A 27,520-nucleotide genomic window follows, 5' to 3' on the forward strand; every position below is an offset into this window, starting at 1 on the left:
GCTGTCGCACTGATCCCGAGTTGATGCGAGCTGACATAATAGGGATTAGGTGAGGCTGAGACAATTAAGGTTATATGAAACCACGTATGCTTGGATCGCTCATGCTCAGCTCACGGTGCGTGAGCGTTACGTGTGCCCAGCTCGCATTGCTCTCATTTGAGTTTTGCCGAGGCATGGGGACACCCCAAGGCATTACCCAAGATCGCGGGTTCGATCCCAACCAAGAATGACACAATGTGGAGGAGGTAAACATGGCTTCGAGCACCGTGTGTCGGAGATTTCCGGCGCATCTTTTCCTTTTTTCTGCCAATAAATCTCCCCCCCCCCCGCCAGGTTATCCAAAGTCCTACCCTGTAGCACGTGCCACAAGGGCGGACTCGCGTTAGGTGTAAAACTACTCTAAGTTATATGTTAGCAGTGTCGTAAGCCTATCGCAGACGTTTGACTTTTAACGACACTGGCACGTTATGTGCACAGAAACCGGGCGCATGGAAGGTCCTATTTATTGCTTAATTAAAAACTATTTGGTATAGGGTTTAGCCATCTTGACTATGCTCCACTCGTCGATGACAGCGTGGGCATTTACTCCGACCAGAGGACGATCAGATGACCAAGCATTTGATGGGGGCGTTCATCTGGCTCGACGTTGTGCATCCGAAGTCAGTTCCCATGCGGAAATTGTGTCGTAGTGGCAGTGACAATCTGCAGGTGGAAATGAAGAGAGTGACCGCCGGGCTGTACTCTTGAGAAGAGCGGGTCACAGTCTACACTGAGTAGCTGGTATCCTGCACGTACCTCAGCTGCATTACTATATCAGGTACATTGAAATTGGTATAGTACGCAGATGTCGTAGACTCGCAGAAGTTCTGTAATGGTAAAATAATTGCTGGGGGCAACACGAATTGAATAATAGGAGCTCACCAGGGAAAAGTGGAGGAAGAAGTATTGGTTGAGAGTTATCTTCAAGCCCTTCAGGTTGGCCCTGATGAATTCCTCTTCGTATTTTCCCATAAACATGAGATAAGCCTGTGTATAGGAATCAACTTAGCTCAGTACTGCTACCTCGTGCATTCTACGTTCAAGTCATCGATCAACTGAGAAGCAACCATCAAGGATCAAGAAGGATCACCATCCAGAATGGACTAACAGATCAAGGGACAGGAGAGAAATAACTACGGTCATAGACACGCTGCAGACAGCCCTATGTCCTACCGGGTCTTCAACAAGTGGTGCGAGTCTGCACCGACGGTTCCTTTCCGAAGCCCAATGTTGACCCAGAGTACACCCGTTTTTAGCAATCGACGTACAAGACGTGTTGGACCATCAGGGCCCCGGTCGTACCAGGACTACAGCAAGTGATCCTGCCCAATCGTCCAGCACCATGGGACAGTTGAGCAGCTGTGTTGTGCATTAGAGATGGGTTTCTCAAGTAGCCGTCGCTATACTGGGTGCCCCCTGGGTCTTTGTGCGCCCCTGATGGCTGGTAAGCGGTACGGGTTCAAGTCCGTTCCCACTGGTGGAGCGATGTTAGCGTTGCTTTGCACACATCTAGTATATTTAATGTTCACGTGGAACGGGGAATTAAGCTGCAGCTCTTGCTCTGGTTACCTAACCTCGTGTGAAGTCGTCAGGATAGGGTGACGACAGCTACCCCTACTTCCACATGACGAAAGCGCATCACCTTGTAAGCGAGTGTAGAGGCTCCCGACATGACTACGACGTCCTTCAGGATCGTTAGACAGTCGACCTGAAACGCGTAATAGAAATCACACAGTATTCCGTCGTGCACGTAATCACTACACCATCCACCTGTTGCAAAGCGTGAGTTGCCATTATTGCAACAAACGAGTATGCCAGTTAGAACTGGAACCTCCGTTCCTTGACCATGCAGCAATAGACGATTTCAGAAAATCCCAGTGCTGCTTGCGTACGCGTTGCATCCTGGGAGGTTACTGGAACGTCGTGGACAATCGGTCGAAAGAGGAGGAACCGAAACAGCTTGGAAATCCATCCAATCTTCTCCTTTGTTATTAGCAAGTTCCCAGAGTTCAAAGCGGCGCTAAGCTCTCTGGGATTTTCTGTAAGCCGTCGGTCACGTCTATACGTCTTCATGGTTTAAGGTCAAAACAGCGTTGGAACAGTGAAGACGGCACTGACCGAAAACCCGATACGAAATGTGGTGATTGAATCTTAACAGCATTCTTCGAATTTTCCACTAGGACTTACCTGCATGAGTTCGTGGTAGTCTGAAAAGAGGTCCATATTGTCAATGAAGCAGCCGAGTAAGCCTTCGTAATTTTCTCTGGACCACTCCGAGTACCAATCCTCATAATCGAGTTGGTAGTTGATGTATGACCCTAAGGCACATGAATATAAAGAGCTTCGTTATGTTATGCCACGCACTATTGTCATATTCTAGATGGTAATTTTATTCATGAAGCAACGCGATGGTACTTGGCGCTGCCGGCTACGCGTCTGACACAGAGCACCCGACCGGTCGCCTTGCTCCCGCGCTGTAGCAGACGATTCTTTGCAACCAATAAAAGTGCTCTTATCATATGACGTCACAAGACGTCACAAAGCTCGCTCATTAAAAAAAAAAGAACAGAAGAGGGATGTTCGAGGGATGCGTCTCTGACGTCACGGCAGGTCTCTCCGCCAGTGAGGAAGCGTGCGTGCTTGCTGATACCAATGGGAACTTCCGTCGCGATTTCCCACGCAGAAGCGAACCGCCACGTTTGTCAAATCCAGGCCTACGAAAACTTTTCACGTGTCGATGTGTGTCGTTGCGAGCCAACATAGAGGAGTAGCGTTATGTGACGGTTAGGTGACATTATGCGGAGATATCTGGGGGAGCCTATATTTTGCGGTCGCAGTACGTCGTATCGGATATTAGCTCACCTTCAAACGTGATTGCTTCAATCATCTTCATGGCAATTAAGGCGCCGATTGTGCTGAAACCGTGGACCCTGCAAAACACACGTGTGACATGCACAGCTTTTAGCAAAATAATGGGAAACTTCTTCCCACGTAATATATTCTCACAGTTAAGAAAAAATGGACTGAACGGGGCAGCAAACTAAATGGGCATGTAAACTAAAGCAAAAAGGACGGAACGGGCCAGGAGACTAAAGGAAAAAAAGGACGGAGTAGGGCAGCAAATTAAAAGGACGAACCGGACATAAAAGTAAAAAAAAAAAGAGAAGGACGGGTGGGGCAGACCAAAGGGAAGAAGGACGGAATAGGGCATGTAAACTAAAGAAAAAGGGTGAAATGGGGCATGTAAAGTAAGGGAAAAAGGACAAAGTGGGGCAGTAAACTAACAAGTTTACAAGTACGGAGTGGGGCAGCAAACTAAAGTAAAAAAAGGATGGAACGGGGCAACAAACTAAATGATGTTTGGATGACTATCGCCCATCAGTACACAGGAGCGGCCCTTCTAACTTTTTTGCCATTGGGACGTGCGTGCCGGCCTTCGCATTGCATTCTGGGATGCTCCTGTCTACCATGTGACCGCTCACGTGACCCCAAGATCATGCGCAGGCCAGCTGTATAATCAGACGACGGGAGTCGTGATTCTCTTGCAGTTGCATTATGCTACCATAGTTGCATTGTGGTGAACGCCGCGCGTCCAGTTTTATTTGTGTGTGTTCGGAGGTTTGCTCTTGGTTTATGCTTGTACTGCAAGACCGATCACGGTAGGACGAGCACTCAGGACTAGAAACATCATCTGTGGCAGCGACGTTCGTGTGACGACGTCGCTACGTTTTGTGTCGTTGTTGCTGAAGTGGTAAAGCAGGCCAGTAATCAAACTTGCACAGCAATGGAGGATATCAAATGAATCTGCAGCTGTAGTACAGCGCCAGCTTGCAAACGAACGATTCAAGATGACTATCACAGACAGGGGTACGAAACAACCGATCAAGTACGTACTTTCGAATAAAACGTGATTCCCGTGACAGAGCTGCTTGCTGTTGAACGACAGCCGCAACCGCGGTAAGAACACGTTAACAAAACGTTGTAATGGTACTCCCATTTTAAGAGTAAAAGCACGAAAAGCAGCGCGAGCAACAAAGCGTTGCTAAACCGAAACGAGAGGACCACATGGTGGACAGGAAGTAATGGCGGTTTTGACAAGAGCGACCGCCAGAGGGGTCTCACGGAAATCTGTTCGAAACGGCCGCTCCTGTGTTTCCTTACTCCATAGCACGGCTCCATGGTCGAGCGCTACCCCGAGCCCGACAAGCGCCAAGCGGGAGCGAGGTTTGAGATTGTCGTTAAAGTTGGCTGGGAACGAGACTCCGCACTGTCAGCCAATTGCGTAGGAGGAGGAGAATCACGTGGAATCTGCTTGTTTTGAAAGCAGACGACGAGGACGATGGAGAAAACCAGTGGAGAAAACGTCTCGTGCTTCTAGCCCTACACACGACTAATATGAAATTATGTTGCAGTTCACGATCGAGTACCACAATTTATCCACGGCCGTCCTATACGCAAAGGAGGCAGAACTAGTCGCGATATTAAATTCCAGCGAAGGGGCTGTCAAGACAGTTGACAACTGGAGAAATGTAAGCTTATAGGCAGACCTTTTGTGTATCGTGCTGGTAGTCTGTACATGGGCGATAGGAAAGCGGTAAAGCACGAAAGACGCCTCGTTTGATACAAACGCGTTGTTGCGCGATCTAAACACCGGTGCCAACCGTGGCGGCATCGATAGGAGTCACGCGAAGTAACGTGCGGCCATCTTGATAGCTCTCGCTCGACATGGTTGGGCCGTTGGGGCTGTCGCTCCCGCGAGCGGCATCGCAAGAGCGTTTTGGAGCGCAGGGAAAACCAAACTCTCATCGCTAGCGTTAGTCTGCGTCACATACCACGTGCTCTCGCTCCCGAACGACACGTTCGGGCTATCGACACGGGTCGGAATAGGCCCCAGGAGGAGATTTGACATCGCCACACAGGTCTACAGATTGTAATAAGGCAGATAGCATAAAGTCTATGTGCTTATGCGAAGTCTATAGACACTTACGGTGGTAAAGAAGATATTTCGGTAGCATTGTGAACAAGTAATCCCGGGATGACTGCAGAAATACAGCATTAGTGTTCGGCACTATCATTACACATGAAATTACAAAAGTGTCGCATGTCCGTCGTTATCACTGACATTATGAGTGACAGTTTACAAGCGCCATGTCACTCTGTCTTTACCCTATAAACTGTTCAAGTAGCGTTACGTGGGTGCTTTGGAAATTACTGCATTTCCCTCCGTATGTGGCGAGTGTGCAATACCACAGCCTCTATAACTTGACCCCTAAATGAGACATATTACAGTTCCTATTTAACTGCCAGCTGTTGCTGGGGGAGCAGTTCTTCGCGGAGGCCCAGAAAATCATACGGGAAATTAAATGGAATCGTGCGAGGTGGGGTTCTTATTTTTCATTTCAACTGATCCTATGTCACCACCTAACCACTAGAGCCTGTAAGAATGGAAAAACTGTTGTAGAACTGTAAAGAAAAAAAAAAAAGCGATCTCAGCAAAGCTAAGTAATGTCGAAGTACCTTTCAATCTGAAGCAGGAAAGCGTGCTGCTGCATCAGCACGCTGCCCCAGTTAGCGTCGGGTCACATTCTCTATAACGTTGAGCTGGTACACTGTACCGGTACCGGATGTGTATCGTGTGAAAATACGCAGTCACATGGGTCAACCGGTACACAGCCGCACTCTTAGAAAAAAGGGTGCAGCAGTTACACCTTTTAGGAGGTAATAGTTGTCGCATATGTTGTGCCTATACGTTGCAAAATTCTACCTGCTATACGTATATGACAGGGTTACCGCTTCTGATTCGGTGAGCGAGGAGGGCGTACGCCTTTTTGTAGCAATTTGGATATATGATAATTGCTTTTACCACCCTTTTACACCATTTATCAGATGCTTTGTTGATCTAGGTGGCAACTATACCACCCACCAGTTACCACATTTTCACACCCATTTTTTCTTAGAGTGCGGTATACCGAGCTGAAACAGCCGCTACGACATCGGTGTGTAGCATAGGGCCACCATTTGGTGCTCACTAAACAAGCTGCGCTGCTTTCAGGCTGGATGCTCACGTACCAATTGTGTTGCTCCTTTCAAGGTAAATTATGTCAGATGTGAATGGTGACATTGTCCTGGAACACAAGGCGTAAGGTTCCTAAATGGACAGTTCGATATAGCTGGCAATTGTAGAGCATTAGTTTTAGTGCATGGGACGCTATCGACTTTGCGTACGTAAGGGATAGCATTGGTGGTCCTGCGCACGCACAAAACGTAAAGACCTTTAGTAACAAAAATCCCCAATGCAAGGTACAGGAAGGGGATAGCCGACGTTTCGAAGCTAGCTCGTGAATATCTTCGACACAATTGTGTGTCTGGTTGGGTAAACGCAATAGTAATGAAAATCTCCAAGGTACAGGAAGGGGATAGCCGACGTTTCGGAGCCAGTTCGTGAAGATCTTCGATTCAATTGTGTGTCTGGTTGGGTAAACACAATAGTAATAAAAATCTCCAACCAAGGTACAGGAAGGGGATAGCCGACGTTTCGAAGCCAGCTCGTGAACATCTTCGACACAATTGTGTGTCTGGTTGGGTGAACGGAACAGTAATAAAAATCTCCAACCAAGGTACAGGAAGGGAATAGCCGACGTTTCGAAGACTGTTCGGGAACATCTTTGGCTACAATTGTGTGTCTGATTGGGTAAACGCAATATAGCACGGACCGTGGCAATAGTAATGAAAATGGTACAGGAAGGGGATAGCCGGCGTTTCGGAGCCAGTTCGTGAAGATCGTCGACACAATTGTGTGTCTGGTTGGCGAAAGGCAATAGTAATGAAAATCACAAACCAAGGTACAGGAAGGGGATTTCCTGTACCTTGGTTGGAGCTTTTTATTACTGTTGTTTTTTCCCAACCAGACCCTCGTGTCGAAGATCAATTCACGAGAGCTCTGCGCATTGCGCGGAACCACCATGCTATCCCTTATGTACGCAAAGGCGATAGCGTACGAAGCACTAAAACTCACTATTGTATCCAAGACAGCATAAACGTCTGAGGCTCACCGTAGGTCTGCGACTATGTTGCCGTGGCTGGCGTTCAATTTCTCCATTTCCCTCAAGGCGTTATTCATGTAGAGAGCCTTGAGTGTCGCTACGCATGTGTCTCGTGGTTCGAACTTCTGCACGGAACATCACCATGGTTAGCGTTGCGGTTCGGTACTCGGTGAAATATATGCAGAACAGATACCAGAACGAACGCCAACGACTGGGGTAAGTAGCTCGTGAAATGATTGATTGATTGATTGATTGATTGATTGATTATGTGTTTGATGGCACAAAGGCAACAAAGGCCACAGAGCGCCAAAACCATGCGTGAAATGAGGCTTGTGCAGTGACACCACGTTTGGTCACGTGACATTGGAGTAGGAGGGTATGCCGTGAGCTGTTGCGGTATCCGTGCAATTACGAAAGGAAAATTTTTAAAAACACTTCGACATGAGGAGTACAATCCTAACCGTGCTGGTGCAAGCCACCTGTGCATGTCTATGCCTTGTGGCCCGGGTTCATTTGCAGAGAGCCCGAAAAAGCACCATACTAACTATGTTAATATGTTAATACGCTAGTGTGTTAATACGTTAATAGGTCGCTGCACTGCTATAGCACTGCTGGTGTCGTTTGCATGTCCGCAGTATACGCCACTACCGATGTTTCTGTGCCGTGCAAATGCTCAAACGAAAGACGCGATAGGACTTCCGCCCCATGAGCGGTTGTTTTTCTTCCTCTGGAATATTCCGTGCGGATGTCACGCGCAGTCAGACGTTTCTGGACGTTCTGACGTCGTCTGTTGACCGCGCCTCCTTTCACGACACATCTCTGGCACATCTTCATGCCTTCTATAGACACCCTGGATCCACTCTCTATATGCGACAGACACGAAGAGGTACACTCACCTCCTTGACCATGTGCTCATGAAAGAAGGTCACCGTCAGGCTTGAGATCTGTGGATGTGTGAGGAGTATATGGGCTACAGAACAGGAGGGTATAATACATACAACAAACCTTGACTACAGCTCGAAAACTCGTTTCTCTGTCCATCCACGGATTCTCATTTGTCTGGAGGATGAGCGCTAGTTTCAGCTCCTCCACTATTCTCCGCACGAACAGCTGTACAACATAACACCCTTAGTTTAGTGCCGTATCCACGACCTTACTAGATTATAACGACCGTGTCATAATCGGCAACCCCTATGAAGAGCCCGTCCGCACGATCTGCTAGGGGCGCTACACTCCCGTCAGACCCGTATATTGAAAGGGAGTCTGGTCATTAATGGGTCGTGCCTATACCTGAAGCTCCGCCCACTTTTCCGACCAATGAAGTCTTGAAATATGGGGCGCTATCAATCAGCCTATCCTCACTATTTGCACCCCTTATCCAACATGGGCAGCGCCATTTTGGGTGGCAAGTGGATTGGATGGGGATTGAAATGGATAGCTCTCGGAATCTGCAAAATTGGTGGATTTTTGGTGCCAATTTGATGAGCGCCACCTAGGGAGCGTAAGGCACGTCGGGAATTGTCGTCTGCTTCCGTCGTTGTACCGCTGCCGGCAGAACCACCTGCTGGGACACTCTGTTGTCGGTATGATTTTTAATCAAATCTACATGAATAGTTGGAATATAAGAGGCAAGAATGTTTATATTCATGAAATCCAGCAATTAAATATAAGATTGTACAGCACAGCGCCGTTTTTGTTATGATTTCGTTGTGATCGCCGTGTTCACTAGGCCTAACACCGGCGACAAAACCGTATTATTTTGGGTTAGATATCGATGGATGAGCATCAGTTGAAACTGATTTCCAAGAAACGTATATGAGGATGTACATTTGCAGCGTAAAATCATAGTCGTCTGTGAAAATTTTTTGTCACAAAATCCCCGCTTCACTGTGTTTGTTTTCGTCGCCATTTTGGGTGGCAGTGAGACGTCATGGCGACCCCCTTGATAAAGAGCAAACCAATCAGTGGAGCGAAACTGTGATTGACAAGTCGAGCCTCTTTTTGTGACTCCTCCCAATGGCCAGACCCCCTTTAATATACGGCTCTGAGTCCTGTGACGGACACGTGCTGCTTAAAAAAGTTCCCTCAGAAAGTACAGCTGTTGAAACTACAGCCGTAACCGTCCGGAAACAGCCGAAACAGTTATCCAATAGCAAGCACAGCGATCCCCATCGCCAAATTTCAGCTGGTACAAAGCCGTCACGACGGTATGAAACGGCTTTGTGCCCGCTGAATAATATGTGCCTCCTGAGTCGTGTACTCGTGTGCTTGTTGAATAATACGTGTGCCGGCTGAATATGTGTGCCTTCGTTGAAGCGTATTTACGTTGCTCCGCGCTCCGCCGGTGAGGAGTGACATGGCACCGCGTATTCTTCCGCAGTGCATTCTTCCGTGCTTTCTTACCCGTTGTCTGCGCTGCAACCTGCAACGCGTCCCTGGACTAGAAAGAGTTCAGGCAGGATTACAAGTTTAAAAATGACGTGGTTTTGCTTTTGATTGTTGCTTTACCTTAATGGAAATAATTCAGACTCGAGAATTAATGTATTTCTTGTACTCGATGAACGATATGTGAAATATATGGATATATATTTTCTCCCGAAACTGAAGTATTATTTTTTTTTCCATTAAACAAACGTATCATATTTTGTTTCAAAACGCTTTTCAGTAGACGTTTTTTTATTTCCTGGGTTTTTAAACTTTTTTTAAAGAAACGATTCTAAAGATTCGAGATTCGTAAGATTCGTGGATTCGCGGAACCTTCCATCTCTTAAAAAACACTAAGGAAAGCTCAAGTACAAAGTATTGCAGAAATTGAGGAAGCAATAACCGGACTGATGAGTAGCGCCACCGCTAGCTTCCAAATGCGGCGCTTCGCAGGGGTGCCTGTGACGTGGTGGTTATAATCTAGTAGGTCGTACAGCTCCGGTCAACCTTAATAATAACACTGGAAAAAATGTGGTCTCGTGCCCGAACGTGATTACAGCAACCCTTGGGGCCATGAGGAAATCTTAATTGAACAAAATCATTCTGTTAGTTTCACGCAAGGATTTTGTTCAATTAACATTCCCCTAGTGCTCAAAGGGTGGCTGTTATCGCAGGGGGAAATGAGACCTATTTTTTTCCAGTGTTATTATTAAGGTTGACCGTAGCTGTACCACACGAGCGAGCCATGTCATCAGGGGGGTATTACTATTTGTATTACAATACTTTTCAGTATTTGTATTATGTATTGTAATACTCATTTTCGATATGTATTTGGACTGCATTACAGTACACAAAAGCGAGGTACTACATGTACGATATCTTGATACTTTTCAATGTGTAATACTTTCGCAGGGGTCGTAAGTGCGACGGGATGAGTGTCACCTGTGCACTTTATCAGTAATTTTTCGTGTCCTACAAACATTTAGACACGAACAGGGTCCCTATTATTCCCCTCTACCCCAAATTATCCCAAAGGGAGTGACCTCGGGGCCAGGGTTTACTCCCTTACTCCCAAGAAGGTCGTGTACTGAAGGCTTCCCGGCATTCGTTCCAGTTCATCGTCCGTAAGGATGAGTCATCCCGTTTCAATCTCTTTGTCGTATGAAAGAGTGCGTCCAGTCCCGTCATCCCTGAACGCGGTCGCACTATGGCCAGTCAGGGGCTCTTGAAGGGCCCACATTTTATGGTCCACACTGGACGAAATCAAAACTGTGCCACACTGAGAGCAAGCTGTTCACTGTGATCGAATTGATCAACGCTATCTTATCATATTCGAAAAGGGCATGCCTCACAGTGCACTACCCCTTTGAGAACGTGCTAAAACTGTGAGCACCTGAAATAGAACGTCATTGGAGAATGACTGTCTCGATAAGTAATGCACAAATTGGACACATTTTCGTTTTTCTTTTTCTTTCTTTCTCCTTAAGTTATGTATGAATATATTACTAGTATTACTCTGTAGTACACACAAGTATTAGTATTATGTATTATAATACCTCAGAATCAAAGTATTACGTAATAGTATTATAATACCGATTTCTAGGAAGTACTATGTATTAGTACTTCTACTACAACTACTTCTACTTCTACTAAAATAGGAGTATTACTGCCCACCCCTGCATGTCATGCGGTCTTCAACTGAAGAACGATACTTGATGAAACGGCAATAGCAGCGGCACGATAAAAAGCGATTGTGCTGAGACTGGAACTCAAACATGCGTACACGTCATTTTGCAGAGATGATTGGATGAGCCCGAGCTCTGAGGCAAGACTATATGGCCATGGTGCGGCGGTGAATACTAAGCTAAGATGATAAAGTGCAGAGGGACACAAAGGGGAGTCTGTGACATATAGGTACACCAGGTTCAGACCAGCATTCTATACTTCTGACACTCTCATGGGAGATCTCCTAGAAGCTGTGAAGGCACGCATACTTACGATAGAAGGTTTGTCGTGTAGCGGATTGTGTGCGAGGTAATCGCTTTGAACAGGCAGCAGGAGGACCATGAGCTCGGCACAGACGTCGGATGCCTTATTGGACTGCTGATAGCCGAAGACTTTTTTCTCGAAGTCCTCAAAGTAGTGCCGAAATGTGAGCACGCCAAAATGCATGACCACTTTCCAGCCCACGTAGTTCACTATGGCACGTCTGCAGGAATACCATAGCAGCCCACTACTACACCACAATGCTGGCTAAAAGCGTCGATTTTCATACCCACACACTCAGAATTTCACCGTATAACACACTGGCGGCAAAAACGTGCACAAAATGATACCGTTATCACTCCTGATATATGTGTAACGCGAGAGTACACGCCTTTTTCTGACACATAACACGCACTCTTAAAAATGAACTTCACTGCATAGCACACTCCTAGCCAACCATAATCTCGAATGACCTCGTTCTTTCCCCTGATTTGTTGAAAACGGGAGGCGTACGCCTTTTTTTGCGACACTTATGCAGTTTATAATTGTCATAAAAATGGCGTACGCCTCCCGTTTCCATCAAATCAGGGGGCTTAATCGCTTCATCGTCGTTACGGTCGTTACAAGCTAACGAACTTCTTGTACGAACGTTACGTTACGAACTTGTAACGAACGTAACGACGATGAAGCGATTAAGCTCCCAGGGGGCTTAATCGCATCATCGTCGTTACGTTCGTTACAAGTTAACGAGTGGCGGGAAATTCAAAAGGGCGGGCGGGAAATTTAAAAAGGCGGGCATGTGATAAAACACGTGCACGGCGCTCTTCGCGCGATACGTGAAAGCTGTGGTACACGTCACGCGCAATGTGTCACGTGCCCACCTTTTTGAATTTCCCGCCACTCGTTAGCTTGTAACGACCGTAACGACGATGAAGCGATTAAGGCCCCTGGGGAGAGAACGATGTCATTCCAGGTGATGGTTGGCTGTGAGCGTGCTATGCGGTGAAGTTCATGCGGAGGTGAAGAGTGTGAAATTATGATAGTAGTTGTGGTGTCAACCTGTCTTCCCGTCCTCGTCCTTCTTGGTTGTTTGTTTTTGTGAAACTGCGTAAGTGTCACAAAAGGTCATCGCAAAAGTGTCAGCGCCATAACGCGCTCCTATAGTTCACCATCATCCACATGGTTCTGTCCTCTGGTTGAAAACAGAAGCACACACTTTTTAAGGACTCCTGCGCAGTTACACCCTCAAAACAGAACTTGACAGCATAACACACTGCTAGCCAGCCATCCTTCTTGAACGACACCGTCCTCTCCCGTGATTTGTTGAAAACTGGTGGCGTACGCCTTTTTGTTGCCCTTTACGTTCAGTTACGTTTAATTGCCAGGAAAAGGCGTACGCCGTGGGCTTTCCACAAATCAGGAGCGATAACGGTGTCATTCTGTGCAAGTTCTGCTCGAAAAGAGTGCTTTCACTGGCCCCCGCGGTAACGCATCCACGTCACCTTACGCATTATAGTCGTCCTGTAGGAGCCTGTAGATGTAAACAAGGTACGACAGATCCCATATGTGCACCAGCCAGCGGTCGTAATTGTCTTCGGAGCCGTAGGCCTTCGCATACATGTGGCGTATGATGTCGTGCCAGTGAACCTATACGCGGAAGTACAAACACTGAAGTACGACGATACTATACTTTGATGCAGCTCACGATATTTATTACGATAGTCAGTTGTTACGGTTCATCATCTGTTTCAGCAAACGGATCCATGCTTTCTCATCACTCACGGAAGTGGTTCCCAAACTTTGCCGCCCCGCGGCCCATCAGAATATAGATAGGGAGTGACTTTTTCAGGTTAAATGCCTTTCTCAGATCTCTCTCTCTCTCTCCTTTTTTTTTCTTTTGCGGGATCGTGATCTACCATCTGTAATCCCCGAAGGCATGGACAGTGTTGACACACATGGGTGGATGTTGGGAACGTAAGTGACCCATTCTTACATGCGTTACACGTGGGAACCTTTGTTCGTCTTCAGCGGAAACGTCACTTGAGGATTTCATAGTAACTGGTATTCGGTAGTAACTGGTTTAACCCGAATTGGTCTTAGGTCAGTTCCGGGGGAATAACCGGGCGGAATCGGGTTTAACCCGAAAAAGTCACTCCCTAAATATAGACGACTCCGGCGCGACCCCTCTTCTCCCCCTCCTCCCAATGTCCCTCGTCGCGACGCCGGGCGTCTTCCGATCACAGCGCATGAGCGGGTTCGCTGATTGGTTAGAAAAAAGGTAGCCTTCCCGTTAAGGAGGCACCCGCGCGTGTTAGTGGGGTTGATTGCTGATGATGCCAGCAAGTTGTAACTGGGAGTTCCCTGTAATAAATGTACATTGTTGGTGTTCTACGTCAAGTCCCCGTGGACTCCTCCTTTCGTAACGTGTCGACGTAGCGTCGGGCCCGCAAACCATTCCTACAACTCTGCGGACCCATTTCAAAAACCCTATACGAACTTATCTACACTGACATTTCATTCAGAGAGAGTTCTCGGTCCCAAAAAGTCTTGCACCAGCGGGATGGTGCACAACTGCATGCTTGCACAACTGCATGCAGCACGCTTCGCGTACCGACAACGCACGCGAAACGGCTTTTGGCGTCCGTTCTAATTCCAGAAGACGCCACTGTGCGGTGCCCCGTGAAGGCGGCGCGTCCGTGTATGCCGCGATAGACGCGGACGCTGTGGCGTTTAGTAGGAGTGAGTGGACCTCACAACATAGATTTTGGCCCTCGTGCACATGTGAAAGCGGGGCTGTGTGATGCATCGAAAGCGTCGCGTACCGTACCTGCAAGCGCATTGCTGAGAAACCTCCGCGTCTCCCTGCCACTGACGTCCTGGTAACGCAGAATAGTGCACTCTTATAAATGAACTTCACCGCATATCACGCTCCTAGCCAACTATCATCTCGACCGATATCGTTATCTGCCCCGATGTGTTGAAAACGGGAGGCGTACGCCTTTTTTGTGACACTTATGCTGTTCATAATTGTCACAAAAAAGGCGTACGCCACCCGTTTCAACAAATCGGGGCAGATAACGATATCATTCGAAATGATGGTTGGCTACACTCTTAAAAATGAGGGGGGGGGGGGTGTCGAGGTAGCTTGCCGTTGTTGGCCGCACTCAAGTGGGCAACGTCACGACACACGGCACAAAATAGTCTCCTCCTCCCGTTTTCAACAAATCAGGGGCGAGAACGTTGTCATTTGGGATGGTGGTTGGCTAGGAGCGTGCTATGTGGTGAAGTTCATTTTTAAGAGTGTAGGAGCGTGCTATGCGGTGAAGTTCATTTCTAAGAGTGTGGGCGCGACGGGGCATTCTTTTTTTAATTTGTGGGCCGCATCGCGTGGGCCCACAGAGTTCATGCACACTCTAAAGACAGAACCACATGAGTACATCGCGCATAATGTGTCCAATCAGAAGATAATATTTTGAGTCACGTACGTGCGCTGTCATTGGTTCCGGTAGGTACGGTAACTTCACGGTGACGTCACCAAACTCGCTAATGATACCGTTATTACCTGAGACTTCTGCAAAGCGCGGGAGCAGGACACACGCCTTTTTTGCGACGGTTAACCCAGCTGCATAAGCGCGCAAGCACTCTTATAAGCCCTATCCATGGGCAGTTTTCAATAATAAATTGAAAGCTAATTGATAATTTCCTCTGCCCCTCACTCTTAAAAATGAACTTCACCGCATAGCACGCTCCTAGCCAACCATCATCTCGAATGATATCGTTATCTGTCCTGATTTGTTGGAAACGGGAGGCGTACGCCTTTTCTGTGACAATTATGAACAGCATAAGTGTCACAAAAAAGGCGTACGCCTCCCGTTTGCAACAAATCAGGGCAGGTAACGATATCATTTGAGATGATGGTTGGCTAGGAGCGTGCTGTGCGGTGAAGTTCATTCTTAAGAGTGCTCTATTATACAGGGACCTTACATTGAACCAGAGCCATTGGTTTGAATGGTAATTGGAGGCTGCCCGTGGGACAGAGGTATTAGAAACAACTTCACTGCAGGGACTTCTCATGGACAAAATATGCTCACCGTACTCTTGTCTCGAGCCAAAGACGACAACTTGTACACATTTCTCTCGTATTCGCTGAAATCGTCTTTGATAATAAGCATCTGTGGAGAAGGTGCTGGTTAGTCAGTGAGAATGCTGACATTTTCGCTGCGTTAAAAGCAGTTATTTTTTTACACTAATTTTAGCAGCAAGTAGACTTCTCGTATCGAGACGCAACAGGTTCAATAATGAATGCACTTGCCTTGGCCAAGTAGTACTCCATAGATATGATCTCCCTGGCTATGCCTTCTAGTTCAATGCGTGGTCTGAATATCCTCGCTATGGACGTGATCAAATTGGTGTAGTCCCTGATCGTTACAGATGTCAGGGATAGCCGCAGGAGTGCCCACTGCGGCAAAAGGAATTCAGGTGGCCCAACCTGGACGTGACCCAACCAAGACAACGTAAGGGCTACAGTCACACAGGCATATCTCCACCAGCGTCGAAATGTACTCTCTTAGAAAGAACTTCACCGCATAGCACGCTCCTAGCCAACCATAATTTCGAATGATATCATTATCTGTCCGGATTTGTTAAAAACGGGAGGCGTACGCCTTTTTTTTGTGTGGCAATTATGAACAGTATAAGTGTCACACACACACACACACACAAAAAGGTGTACACTCTTAAAAATGAACTTCACGGCATAGCACGCTCCTAGCCAACAATAATCTCGAATGATATCGTTATCTGCCCTGATTTGTTGAAAGCGGGAGGCGTACGCCTTTTTTGTGACACTTATGCATAATTGTCACAGAAAAGGCGTACGCCTCCCGTTTTCAACAAATCAGGGCAGATAACGATATCATTTGAGATGATTAGATGGTTAGGAGCGTGCTATGCGGTGAAGTTCATTTTTAAGAGTGTACGTCTCCTGTTTTCAACAAATCAGGGCAGATTACGATATAATTCGAGATGATGGTTGGCTAGGAGCGTGCTATGCGGTGAAGTTCATTTCTAAGAGTAGTTCGTAGGTTTCGTAGTTCGTAGGTTTCAATCAGTAGAATGTTTCACTACACTCTCAGAACTGAACTTCACCACATAGCACGCTCCTACACTGTTAAAACAGAACTTCACCACATAGCACGCTCCTGGCCAACCATCATTCCGAATGATATCATCCTGTGCATTGATTTGGTGAAAATGGGAGGAGGCGCCTATCTGGGACAGATTATCTTGTCCCAGATAGGCGCCTCCCCCCTGTTTTGAACAAATCATGACACAGAATGATATCATTCGGTATGATGGTTGGCTAGGAGCGTGCTATGTGGTGAAGTTCTGTTTTAACAGTGTAGCCAACCATCATCCCGAATGACAACGTTCTCGCCCCTGATTTGTTGAGAACGGGAGGCGGAGCCTATCCTGTGCCGTGCATAATGGCCACAAAATAGGCTCCGCCTCTCGTTTTCAACAAATCTAGGGTGAGAACGTTGTCATTCGGGATGATGGTTTGCCAGGAGTGTAGCTATAGCCTGTGCCCTCGCCCTTATTCATGTAGTTCGTACATTGGGGCATGTAAGAAGGTGGTGGACACCAGGCCGACAGGGAAGTCGATTCACACAGGAATACAGAAAGCCATAAAAAAAATTATGTTCCAAACGCGCTGTGAAAGCAGCTTACTTGACGATGAACACAAATTTTCTCTGTATGCGATATTTTTCATAAAAGAAGAAGAGGAAGAAAAACACCGAAACACTCGAACATCACCACGCGCGTTCCCGCTCGACTCGCTCCGCAGGGTCAAACGAGGCGGAACAGGAGAAAACGCCATCGGTGATGTCATTACGGTTCAAAGGGGTGACAGCGCTTCTATCGAGGTCAGTGCTGACCGGTTTACTTTTAATGCGTTGACATCGCTACGAAAGAATCGCGGCGTGCTCTGTCTGTAGCCACTGCGCGGCGGGCATGCGCGGTGAGTGGAGAGAGAAGGAGAGGCCGCGCTGAGAGTGCGACGCGGCGCCAGCGCGTCGGCAGTGCAGCAGTGGTGGTCGACAGGTTTAGACGTGTCCGCGTGGGCGCGCCATGGGTTATGAAAGCTGTGCGGAAGAGCGGCGGCGAAAGAAGGCTGAGGCTGCGAGACGGCGTCGCCAAGCTGGATCGGAGGAAGCCAGGCTCGTTGGGTTGCGGATGCTGTCTAGCGATAGCGTTATGTAGGGTTCGTGTGAAGGGTTGTGTAGCGTTGTGAAGGGAAGTTCCCAAAGGGTTGTAATGCTAACGCATTTCCGTCGGATCCATCATTGGAACGACCGTGATTTCTTTTTTGTTGCTTTCTCGCTATCAATTGGCGAATAATGGATGACTTCGAAGTGCCTGCTCGTGTATCGACACGTGTTGCCACTTTCAGAGTGGGAAATTTGGACTCTGCAGAGATGCAGAATGATGAGCTGTACGCCGTACCGTAATATGCCTTTCATGTCGGCGGGCGCAAACTTAACCGGCGTGGTCGGTCGCCATGTGGTAACCGAACAAATGGCGCCGGGACAGCTCGGATGAAATCAAGCAACTGGTGTGTTTCTGCCGTCCATGTTTGTAGCCTGCATCAGCTAATTCTCGTTGTTTAGCTCGATGATTGGTAAGTTGGCCATAAATTGTGGTGGTTGTATGACATTGCTCGGTTCTGTTGGTCTTTGCCACAGTCAATGGACGGTCAGCAGTTGATCTTTGGACCACGTCTGCTGCCGCGACGTGCCAGCGATGGCACTGCGATAGATTTCACTTGATTGCGTCTGGCAACGTACCGGCAAGAACACTCCTCCAGCTGAATGAGACATTAAATGAGTAACAAAAGTTTCTAATCGAAGCGATTTGAGAATTATTGATCATAGCGATGCGGCGAACATTTTGAAGCGTGAAGTACAGCAACGCTTGATGTCAGTATAACAATCATCACGATCAGGAACGCGGTAGAAAACACGCACAGAACAGAGTTTAACTGATAACTGAAGTTTATTTTCACAGTCCACCTACTGTGGAATATCGCGCTAGACAAAAGCGAGCTCGAGCAGGGACAGATTGACCGATTTTTGGCTAACGTTGTTCGGGGACTTCTCGATGAGAGTGACCTCCGCAATCTCACGGACTAACCTTAAACCATGCCTCGAACGGTGTCTATGGACCGATGTTCGTTTACTGTATCTAATAAATCAAAGAAACAAGCGAAAAGAAACACTGGCTTACGGCGTCGTTCCGTGCGAGAAATAGCAGACGACGTTCCTCTAAACCAACCAGCGAGCTGTACCGTAGTGACGTCTAAATGACGTGAGCGTCTGCTAGGCTCGTTCCGGGCATTGCCACCGTTTCGCACGATCGCGATTTTCAAAATCAGATTCTGCGATATTTATACAACCGTTGAATGAATCACTTTGCACGGTGCATTTTAATAGGCAGGTTAATGAATTGGCTTGAAAAAAAAAAGGTAGTGATTGACGTGCGTTCTGAGCTCCTTTAATAAATATTTACGTATTTGTTTTATGTGTTTGCTTTGAAAGCATGGAACTATAGTGTTAAAGCAACAGTTAGAATTAGAAGCATGCCGGTGCCCTATAGGGCGCACTGATTACAACGTAGTCTTTTGCCCACCCAACCCAATCCCAGACGTCTTTAGATTTATGGGCAAAGTTGACTTGTAGAACACTTACATGTATGATATAGGGTTGAATATTTCTAGTCTTCATTACGTTCCTCTGCACGCTGATGCTGACGATTACGTCGACGCCGTAAGACATGTGAAGGTTTTCCACAGTCTTGAAAATGTTCACGCTTTCAAAGATTTCCAACATGGGCCATTTGACGATTAACACGCTCTCCAAGATATCCACAATTTCGTGTATGGACTGCGCCTGTTGCTGGTTGTTCAGTTCTGCAGATGCCGTACAGACGTCATATAGTTACCGTGTTCACACGGGCGATATTTCCCAGAATACACTACCGGAAGATGCACATAAAAATATCACAGCTTTCTAATGTCACGTGAGCGTTCAACGTTATGTCTTATTCCGCTTTTTTAACCATGAGGAATATCCTGCGGGTGAGCCGCGAGATATTCCGCAGCAGACGACAGGGCCGTTGGTGTCGTCTGCTATGCCCGCCACTAAAATATCACAGCTTTCTAGTGTCACTAATAACTAATGCCACAAAAATATTAACTTTCTAATGTCACGTGAGCTTTCAACGTTATGTCTTATTTCGCTCTTGGAACCATGGGGAATATCCTGCGGTTCAGCCACAGGATATTCCGTAGCAGACGACAGCGCCGTTGGTGTCGTCTGCCATGTCCGCCACTAAAATATCAGCTTTCTAATGTCACTAATGGCTGATGAACCTAAAATATCACATGTTTCTAATGTCACCTGAGCGTTCAACGTTATGCCTTATTCCACTCTTTAACCTTGGGGAGTATCCTGCGGTCTAGCTACAAGGTATTCTGTAGCAGACGACAGGGCCGTCGTCTGCTATGCCCGCAGTATACGCCATTCCCGAGATTTCTGCGCCATGCGAATACTCAACATGAAAAGCGATGGAACTTCTGTCCCGTGAGTAGTTTGCTTTTTCTTCCACTGGAATATTCCGTGAGGATGCAGCTCGCACGAACACACGGATGATGTCATAGGAGTTACAGAAAGACATGAGCTGAGGCGAGCTCCAGCCAGGGACGACACAAACACCTACTGCCCCTAAGCACCTGACGAGCGAAGAAATTCACGTAATTCACGAAAAAGTCGATGAGTGCCGGCGCCAGTGTTCGAACGTATAGTCCCTCACGATTTCGTGTCGGGGATGCTACCAAGCACGCGCCGCATCGGCATGAACTTCACGTGAACTGCGGAGCCTCGAGTAATTTGAATCCTGGCGCGGCACTCGCGCACTTGTTTTTTTCGCGAATTCAGTTCCGCCATAGGAGACATTAATGTCACAGGTAGCCGTGTCTATCCTGCTAAAAGGTCTGTGGCACTTTGGAGTTCACTTCCTTCAGGGTGTCATATGAGATGTGTACCAAAGACGTTGGTAGAAGGCCCACATGTACACCACATGCAGGCTATCAGCTCAAAGGGAACTTGGGCTGAAACGGGTACCCTTGCTCCTCCTCAATAGATTAAGGTTAGTCATCTATGAAGCAGGAAGAGGAAGCCACTCCTCGGGAGAATCGCAGACTACCCCTTTCTTGTTAGAAAGCCCGGCCATATGTGACCCCTCTTAAACCTTAGAATGCGCGGACTGTCCTTCCGTACGAACAAAGGCACGCTCCCGTGCCTTTACCGGCCTCGGTGGCTCGGTCTGTAGCGTGTTCGCCTTCTGATCCCGAGATCGCGGGTTCCAACCCTGCCGAGGACGCCAGCAACTTGGTGCCAGGGTACAAGTTGCTTAGACACGCTGTCTTTCGCGAGGGACGTTAAATACAGGGTGCCGTGTGGTGAGCTTTCATCGCACTTTAAAGAATCTTCAGGTGGGCAAAAGCAATCCACATACCGACCGCTGTGGCGTCGCTCATGATCTCAGTTGTCTCGCGACGTAAACCCCCAATTATAAATTATACATAAGAATGTGCCTTTGGTGCTGCGTGGTAAAGGCGAAAAATAGACGATTTCAGAAAATCCCAGTGCTCCTTGCGTATACTGGCTGCATCCTGGGAGGGAAATAAACCGTCTTTCACATTTCGTTTTCGCTGACTCCTCGTGGACAATCAGCAGAGAGAGAAGGAACCGAGATAGCTTGGGGACCTTCTCCTCCTTTGTTTCCAGCAAGTTCCCATAGTTCAAAGCGGCGCTAAGGTCTCTGGGATTTTCTGAAGTCGCCTACTCACAATTCAGTCAAGCTGTTCTGATGGGCGCCCTGCATGATTTGTTCCAGGGTAGTGGGGGGCAGAAGGTTTGGGGCGGGCACGGTACGTGATCTGTATCTACTTCTGTGCGTCAACTGCACCCTCAACTACATTGTCGTGGCTCGGAATCTCAGAACGTTTCTGGAACGCGGAGGGAAAATGGGAATCATAATTTGTGATTGTGTTGCAACGGCAATATTTAGTTGCTGAAGCCAGTAGCGGGGGGGGGGGGGGCGCGGCCCCCTCTTGCCACCCCTGTGACGGCGCCCATGGCTGCACTAAGCATAAGCCTTACCTTGGTGGCACACGTTGTAGAATCCGCGGAGAACGTCTTGCCCTGGCATAGCGTACGTCTCTTCCGTTATATTCGATCCTTCGTCGTAGGCCTCCATAAAGCCTGCCCAGAGAGAGAGTGCTCAGAGTAAGTTCTCGTCGACTCTTTAGGCGAAGGCAAAACGCTGCAAACGGCGTAGTACTTGCGTCTTACTAGCGATCTCATGCTGCGCACTGCGCAGGGCATTTTTCCACCGGCCTCCGCTGTACTGGAGCACACTCAATGGGAACGTCGTGCGTGCTGCATCGCAGACATAATTTGGAAAACTGTCACATGGTTCTACAGTGATGTTCACCACGTCCGTTACGCGAGCTGAAAAAAGAACAGTCAGAAACTGAACAGTGTCAGAAAGAAGTGCTGTAATCAGAACGGCGTTCCACGACGAGAAGCTTGAGGGACAATCTTGTCATAGACATGGTCTTCGGGAACGGGTAGAAATATCGGAAGAGAAGGGCAGGATGAAGCCTTGTTCTCGTGCTCTACGGCAGCGTTCAGACCTCTCCCTGTTTGTAAACAAATGACAGCGCCACCAATTTGGTAGAGTTGAACTATACGCTCGAAGCTAGGGGGCGAACAAGGTCGCGCCCGAAAGCCACGTTCTTGAGGGGATTACGATGGTCCCTGAAAAAGACGCGACCTTCGGAGTGCCCATTCGTGGAACCCAGCCCTCCCCTTCCGATTTGTTTGGGTTTCAGTCTGTCGACCAACGTCATGATGACGTTTCTCGGGGAGAGGTCTACTGACCAGGTGCTATCTGCGTTGAGGTGTCGCACCAGGAGCCCGATGTACCTTGTGCTGTACGCGTCTCATTTTGAAGCATGTCTCGTCCTCCCCACATCCGTCTAACTGGAGTCGCTGAATATCTTCGCTCAGAGTATTGCATTCCTTTTCCCGGGCACTATCAAGACAGTCGTCCGGCAACATTGAGAGCGCCGCTCTCCCATTGGACAAAATCTGCAACTCGGTGGCATTTTGCTGACAGGCCAGTGGAACCGCACACTCTTAGGGCCAGCTCTCACTTGGCGAAGCGCGACGCGACGTCGTGAGCGGACGGCGGAAATAGACGCACATTTCCGCCGTTGGGACTGAAAAGACGTCCAGCAAAAAATAAATAAATAAATAGATAAATAAATAAAGCAATAGCATGCATATTCGGACTTCTTTCACGACGTCGGCGAGAACTGCCGGGAACGATATACTGGCCAATCAGGTGATACAGAAAGGCCACACGTGCTGATTATTCACTGCTTTGGACGACAAAATGCCACTGTGGTGGAAACATGAAAATCGTGCGCGCGGACGGGGCGGCGGAAATGCGCCTCTACTTCCGCCGCCCGCGCTCACTGCGTCACGTCGGGCGTCGCCAACTGAGAGCTGGCCCTTAAAAGTGAACTTCACCGCATTGCACGCTCCTAGCCAACTATCATCTCTAGCGACATCGTTCTCGCGCCTGATTTGTTAAAAACGCATTTTTTGTACAAATTAGGTATGTACTGCATAAGCGTACAAAAAAGGCGTACGCCTCCCGTTTTCAGCAAATCCGGGGATAGACAGATGCCATTCGGGGTGATGGTTGGCTATAGGAGCGTGATACGCGGTGAAGTTCGTTTTTAATAAGAGTGCAGTTTCTTTCGCTCAGGCAAAACGACCGTATGCTGCGGCAAACTTATTTCACACCGCGAACTGCAGCACGCTGACCGTAAAGGCTAAACCACATGGAGCGATTTTTGAGAGCGATCGTCGCGCACGGCGACGTCGCAATAAGCGCGACGAGATGGCTTGTCGTGTCCCGAACCACAAGGCGCGACAACAACGTGATCTCGCGCACACAGTACCCAGACGCGCGAGCCGTATGCCTGCTAACACGACGTTGATAAACGTGTACAAAACAACTAAATATGATGACATGTTGGCGACGAGCGACCGCGACACAAATCTGACAGAGGCGGTCGCTCGCGACGTCGCGAAGGAAGCACAGAGTGCGGCATCGCTGGCCCGTCGCGCGACAACAGATGGGTCGCGCGACGCGAAAATCGCGCTAGTTGTCGCTCCATGTGGTTTAGCCTTAACAGCACGTGCGATTTTGTTTAGAGGGCCTCGAAGCATTGTCGTCCAAGAGAGTGGTCGAATAAAGAAGAACGAATTAACGAACGTCTACAGACGAGATCAGTCATTAACATAGCAGACGAACTTAACGGAGTCCCCACCCACACGGCGCCCCCTGGCGTAGAACTTGTACTACTCTGAAGCTATTCAGTGACTCTGCGTTTAGCTATCGATGCTCCAGCGGTGCGAGAACGCGAAATAGATGCCTCACCTGCCCGCTTGCATGTGTCTGTATCGCATACTTCATACTCCGGGTTGGTATGCGTGACTGTCTTGGCTGAAAGGTGGGAACAGAAGACTTAGAAAATCCCGGAAAAAGTACTAGAAAAGTGTCGTTTGTTACAACTGCAGTGGTAGAGATCGCTGTACGCGGAGTAATTGCTAACGTAGGTCGTTACGAACATGTTTCCCAACAGCTCAACTGTCATCCTCTTTGCTGCTGTAGGCGCGGAGAAGCTCCCATTTGTTTCCTTCTTCAAATGTATGCGTACCTCTCATCCAGGTGTCGATGAGATAATAGCAGAAGGTAGCGTTAATGCAGAGGGCGATCGAAAGACACAAAATGAAGCCAATCAGAGTTTGCTCCAGGGGAGACCTCTCGTCCCATACTTTGTCCACGAAGTCGTCCACACTGAAAGTGGAGTGCAACATATATGCTAAATGCGCCACGCAACAACTGCGCACAATCTCACCAACTGCACCAGGCAGCTACGAGCAATATCCCTGTCACAAGGCACTCTTCAATGACCATTGAAATGGCTATTGAACATGTGCGTGGCTCCAAACTTCCCAAAGTGCATTGGGCCCAATGCTGTCTGACAGGTTGCATCACACGTTAAACGCTTGGTGGCGCTCGCGTGTTCAATGATCGTTTGCTTCAATGATGATTGAAGCCTGCTCATGTGGTAAGGGTATAATGGACGATCCCAGGAAATCCCAGTGCTCCTTGCGCACGCGTTGCATCCTGGGAGATTATACTGTCACGAAGAAGGGAGAACTCTCAGTTTCGTTTTCGTTGACCTTCACGCCTCCCGTAGTCAAATGCTGTAGTCAATTCCCGTAGTCAAAAGAATCAAGATGGCGGTGTTGCGATTGTTGCGAAGAGCAGTTGACATGCTGCTCCCCAGACGGCGATGTGTTGCATATCCCACCGCCAGTCGGATGGAACACCGGTGTTCATTATAGATTTCGTGTAACCGTTGCATATGTTGCTCCCGAAATAAGCTACGTGCGGAAGGTAATTGCTGACATAATTAGCAGACGACAACCAAAAGGGATATCGTCTGCTTATACTGAAAGGCAGTGAAATAACATAACGCGGAGACGTCTGCCCTGCCTGCCAAAGCGACACGTCGCAGTCTGGGGAGCTGCGTGTCAACTGCGCTTCGCAACACCGCCATCTTGGTTGTTTTGACTACGGGAATCGCACGTTTTGCGTTATAACTTCGCATTGCGCTGCGCAATCACTTCGATATTCACCATGATTGAATGTCCTTATGAGCTTTATACGTAGACAACACCATGTGCCGCCTGCATTGAGTGCATAATTAAACTTAGGTTGCATGGCATGCATATCAGGAGGTGGCGAAAATCTAGTGAGAACAAATGGCGTTTACCGCATATTTCTATGTGGCATAGTTTTCTTGTTAAAATTCAATGACACGTTTTCTGGGACACCCTGTATGTCTTCGGAGTAATTGTTGATAAAAAAAGACACTGCTAGAGCGGCAGCGTCTTCAAGTTACAGGTGCTCAACTAACTTGTGTATCGGTGAAGTCACTTTTGAATAAATATTTTATGGCATCTTTTCTTTTACCGTGTAAAGAAGTATCCACCAAAGCCATAAGTAGAATAAGACTTTCGGCGTGCTAGTCCTCCACGAGCCCGTGCCTTGCGTCGCAAGACGCTTGCCATACGAGCCCTCTTGAGGAACTCTTTAGCACGCCTCGACATCGCGGACTTGCGGCTGCGAAATCCAGCTGAAATCCAGCAAGAGACAACATACACGAGATTACATATCACGATGGTTCGCAAAGCGTAAAACGAAGCGCAGGCAACCTCACCAGAAAGACCTCAAGCTTCGCATGAAAGTAGCCGAACTGAGTGCTCGAAAAAAAAAAAAAAAGAAATGGAAAACAAGTTTGGCTTACCCTTGGACTTCTCGGTTAACCTCCGGTACCATTCAGACTTCACCATCTTGAATTATGCAGCCAAGTTGGATGAATGCATTCGACTTCTAAGCACAGTTTCCTTCGCAGACGAGGTAGCAGAATCCGAAGTCACGGGACGACTTCTTCTTCTTCTTCTTCGTCTTTCTCCGCAGTGGCGCATAGCACGCGGCAATTGGCCACGGATCGTGACATGAGGGCCCAATTAATGACGGGTAGTGAATTAGCGATGAGAGGATGAGATGAATGAAATTACTGAATAAAAGATGAGCGGGGGAACGGAATGACGACCTGACAATCTACCAGAAGACAGAATGGAAGATGCCGACAGTGGAACATCGTGGGCACGGAGCAGGACGACTAGGAACATGGCGCGTTGGGATGAGTAGCGCGGGACGACTTCACGTGAGCTACGTGTCGCGGAACTACGCTACTGCTTCTCTTTTTTCCTCACACTTCCTGGCTTTGGAGGAGGTTGACTTAGTCAACCCCTGGTGGTCGAAACTATCCGCAATCCTACCCTGCGGCACGTGCACCATGTCGCCACACAAAGAGGCTAACTCACCTTAACGCGTAAATCTACTCCCAATTTGAATTTGAGGACTAGTCTTAACTATATGCTTGCTATTGCCAATCTTGCGATCTCGATGCCAACCACAATGATCAAATATCGAGCACTATCCATGTACCGTGTCATCGCGGGTTGCGGGTAAGGCGCGGGTGGCCCCCGCACTGCCTCCGCGGATTACGCGGGTATATCCGCAATGCCCGCAGGCGCCAAACCAGCCCAGCCAGCAGGCTTTTGGTGCACGACCCGATTCATTGCGAATATTTGGCTCAAAATACTTTCCAAGACGTTTTCGCTTTCCCCCGTATCCAGACCTCCCGTGGTGTGTGAGATGATGACAGCTTTGTCATTTACCGGCACCGCCGAATGGGGCTAATTTTGGCTACCTTTCGGCACCACGGCTGGTACGGTTCGCGTTAGGAAGCTGGCAACCATGTCAGCAGTCGCCACAGCGTCTGGCGCGTTGGGAAAGTGGCTCGCTAACGGACAGTGTCCTCAGCATCAATAAACCATTTCGTGCTGTGACGATCATGTAGCATAACTGAAACCTGCGTACGCGTTAGGCTGTGGGTATGTCTGCGGGTATGCGGGTACGCGTCGGGATGTGCGTGTGCAGATTGCACCAATGACATTGTTGCGGGTGCGGATGCGGGCCGTGCGCCCGCGGGTGCGAATTTTCATACCCGCACTCATCTCTACTGAACAGTGTCCTGCTCGCGGAACCCTTCGACAGGTGCCACAGAAACCCGGTTGAGAAACACCGCTCTACACTTTTTACAAGAAGGGTCTCAAAGTTGGCAACCGCCGTCTTTGATGGCACCGCCCCCTTGTACGAAGGTTGCATATAGGACGTCGTCGCTCGTTACCCCTTCGACCGCAGCGCACCCTTTCGGTTGACAATGACAACGGACACTTCCAAAAAAG

General features: G+C 48.3%; 1 protein-coding gene across 3 annotated transcripts; it reads right to left on the bottom strand.

Annotated features, from left to right (window-relative positions):
• Window positions 1–487: 487 nt before the first annotated feature.
• On the bottom strand, window positions 488–26,377 carry LOC135370701 (membrane metallo-endopeptidase-like 1). 3 transcript variants are annotated; one of them, XM_064604501.1, is made up of 22 exons: window positions 26,011–26,377; window positions 25,677–25,839; window positions 24,352–24,491; window positions 24,072–24,137; window positions 21,908–22,066; window positions 21,716–21,817; window positions 19,241–19,461; window positions 15,805–15,981; window positions 15,584–15,664; window positions 13,000–13,139; window positions 11,505–11,715; window positions 8,088–8,192; window positions 7,979–8,026; window positions 7,092–7,207; window positions 6,109–6,164; window positions 5,027–5,078; window positions 2,902–2,969; window positions 2,227–2,357; window positions 1,682–1,747; window positions 922–1,026; window positions 796–866; window positions 488–702 (listed from the first exon to the last, which is right to left on the bottom strand). In XM_064604501.1, the coding sequence occupies exons 1-22, from the start codon at window positions 26,054–26,056 to the stop codon at window positions 603–605; spliced, it is 2,424 nt and encodes an 807-aa protein (XP_064460571.1). In that variant the 5' UTR covers window positions 26,057–26,377; the 3' UTR covers window positions 488–602. The 3 variants fall into 3 exon arrangements, with proteins under 3 accessions (XP_064460571.1, XP_064460572.1, XP_064460573.1); XM_064604502.1 differs by lacking the exon at window positions 8,088–8,192 and having other exon boundaries at window positions 26,011–26,376; XM_064604503.1 differs by lacking the exons at window positions 5,027–5,078; window positions 6,109–6,164.
• Window positions 26,378–27,520: the final 1,143 nt, after the last annotated feature.

Source organism: Ornithodoros turicata, chromosome 10, assembly GCF_037126465.1.
Source record: "Ornithodoros turicata isolate Travis chromosome 10, ASM3712646v1, whole genome shotgun sequence".
Lineage (NCBI taxonomy): Eukaryota > Metazoa > Arthropoda > Arachnida > Ixodida > Argasidae > Ornithodoros > Ornithodoros turicata.

Coding starts and splice junctions, on each gene's coding strand:
- LOC135370701 (XM_064604501.1), bottom strand. CDS start 26,056: ATGGTGAAGTCTGAATGGTACCGGAGGTTAACCGAGAAGTCCAAGG. Junction 6,165..7,091: donor AACATAGTCGCAGACCTACG/GTGAGCCTCAGA, acceptor CTTGTGTTCCAG/GACAATGTCACCATTCACAT. Junction 2,358..2,901: donor TGAAGCAATCACGTTTGAAG/GTGAGCTAATAT, acceptor CATGTGCCTTAG/GGTCATACATCAACTACCAA.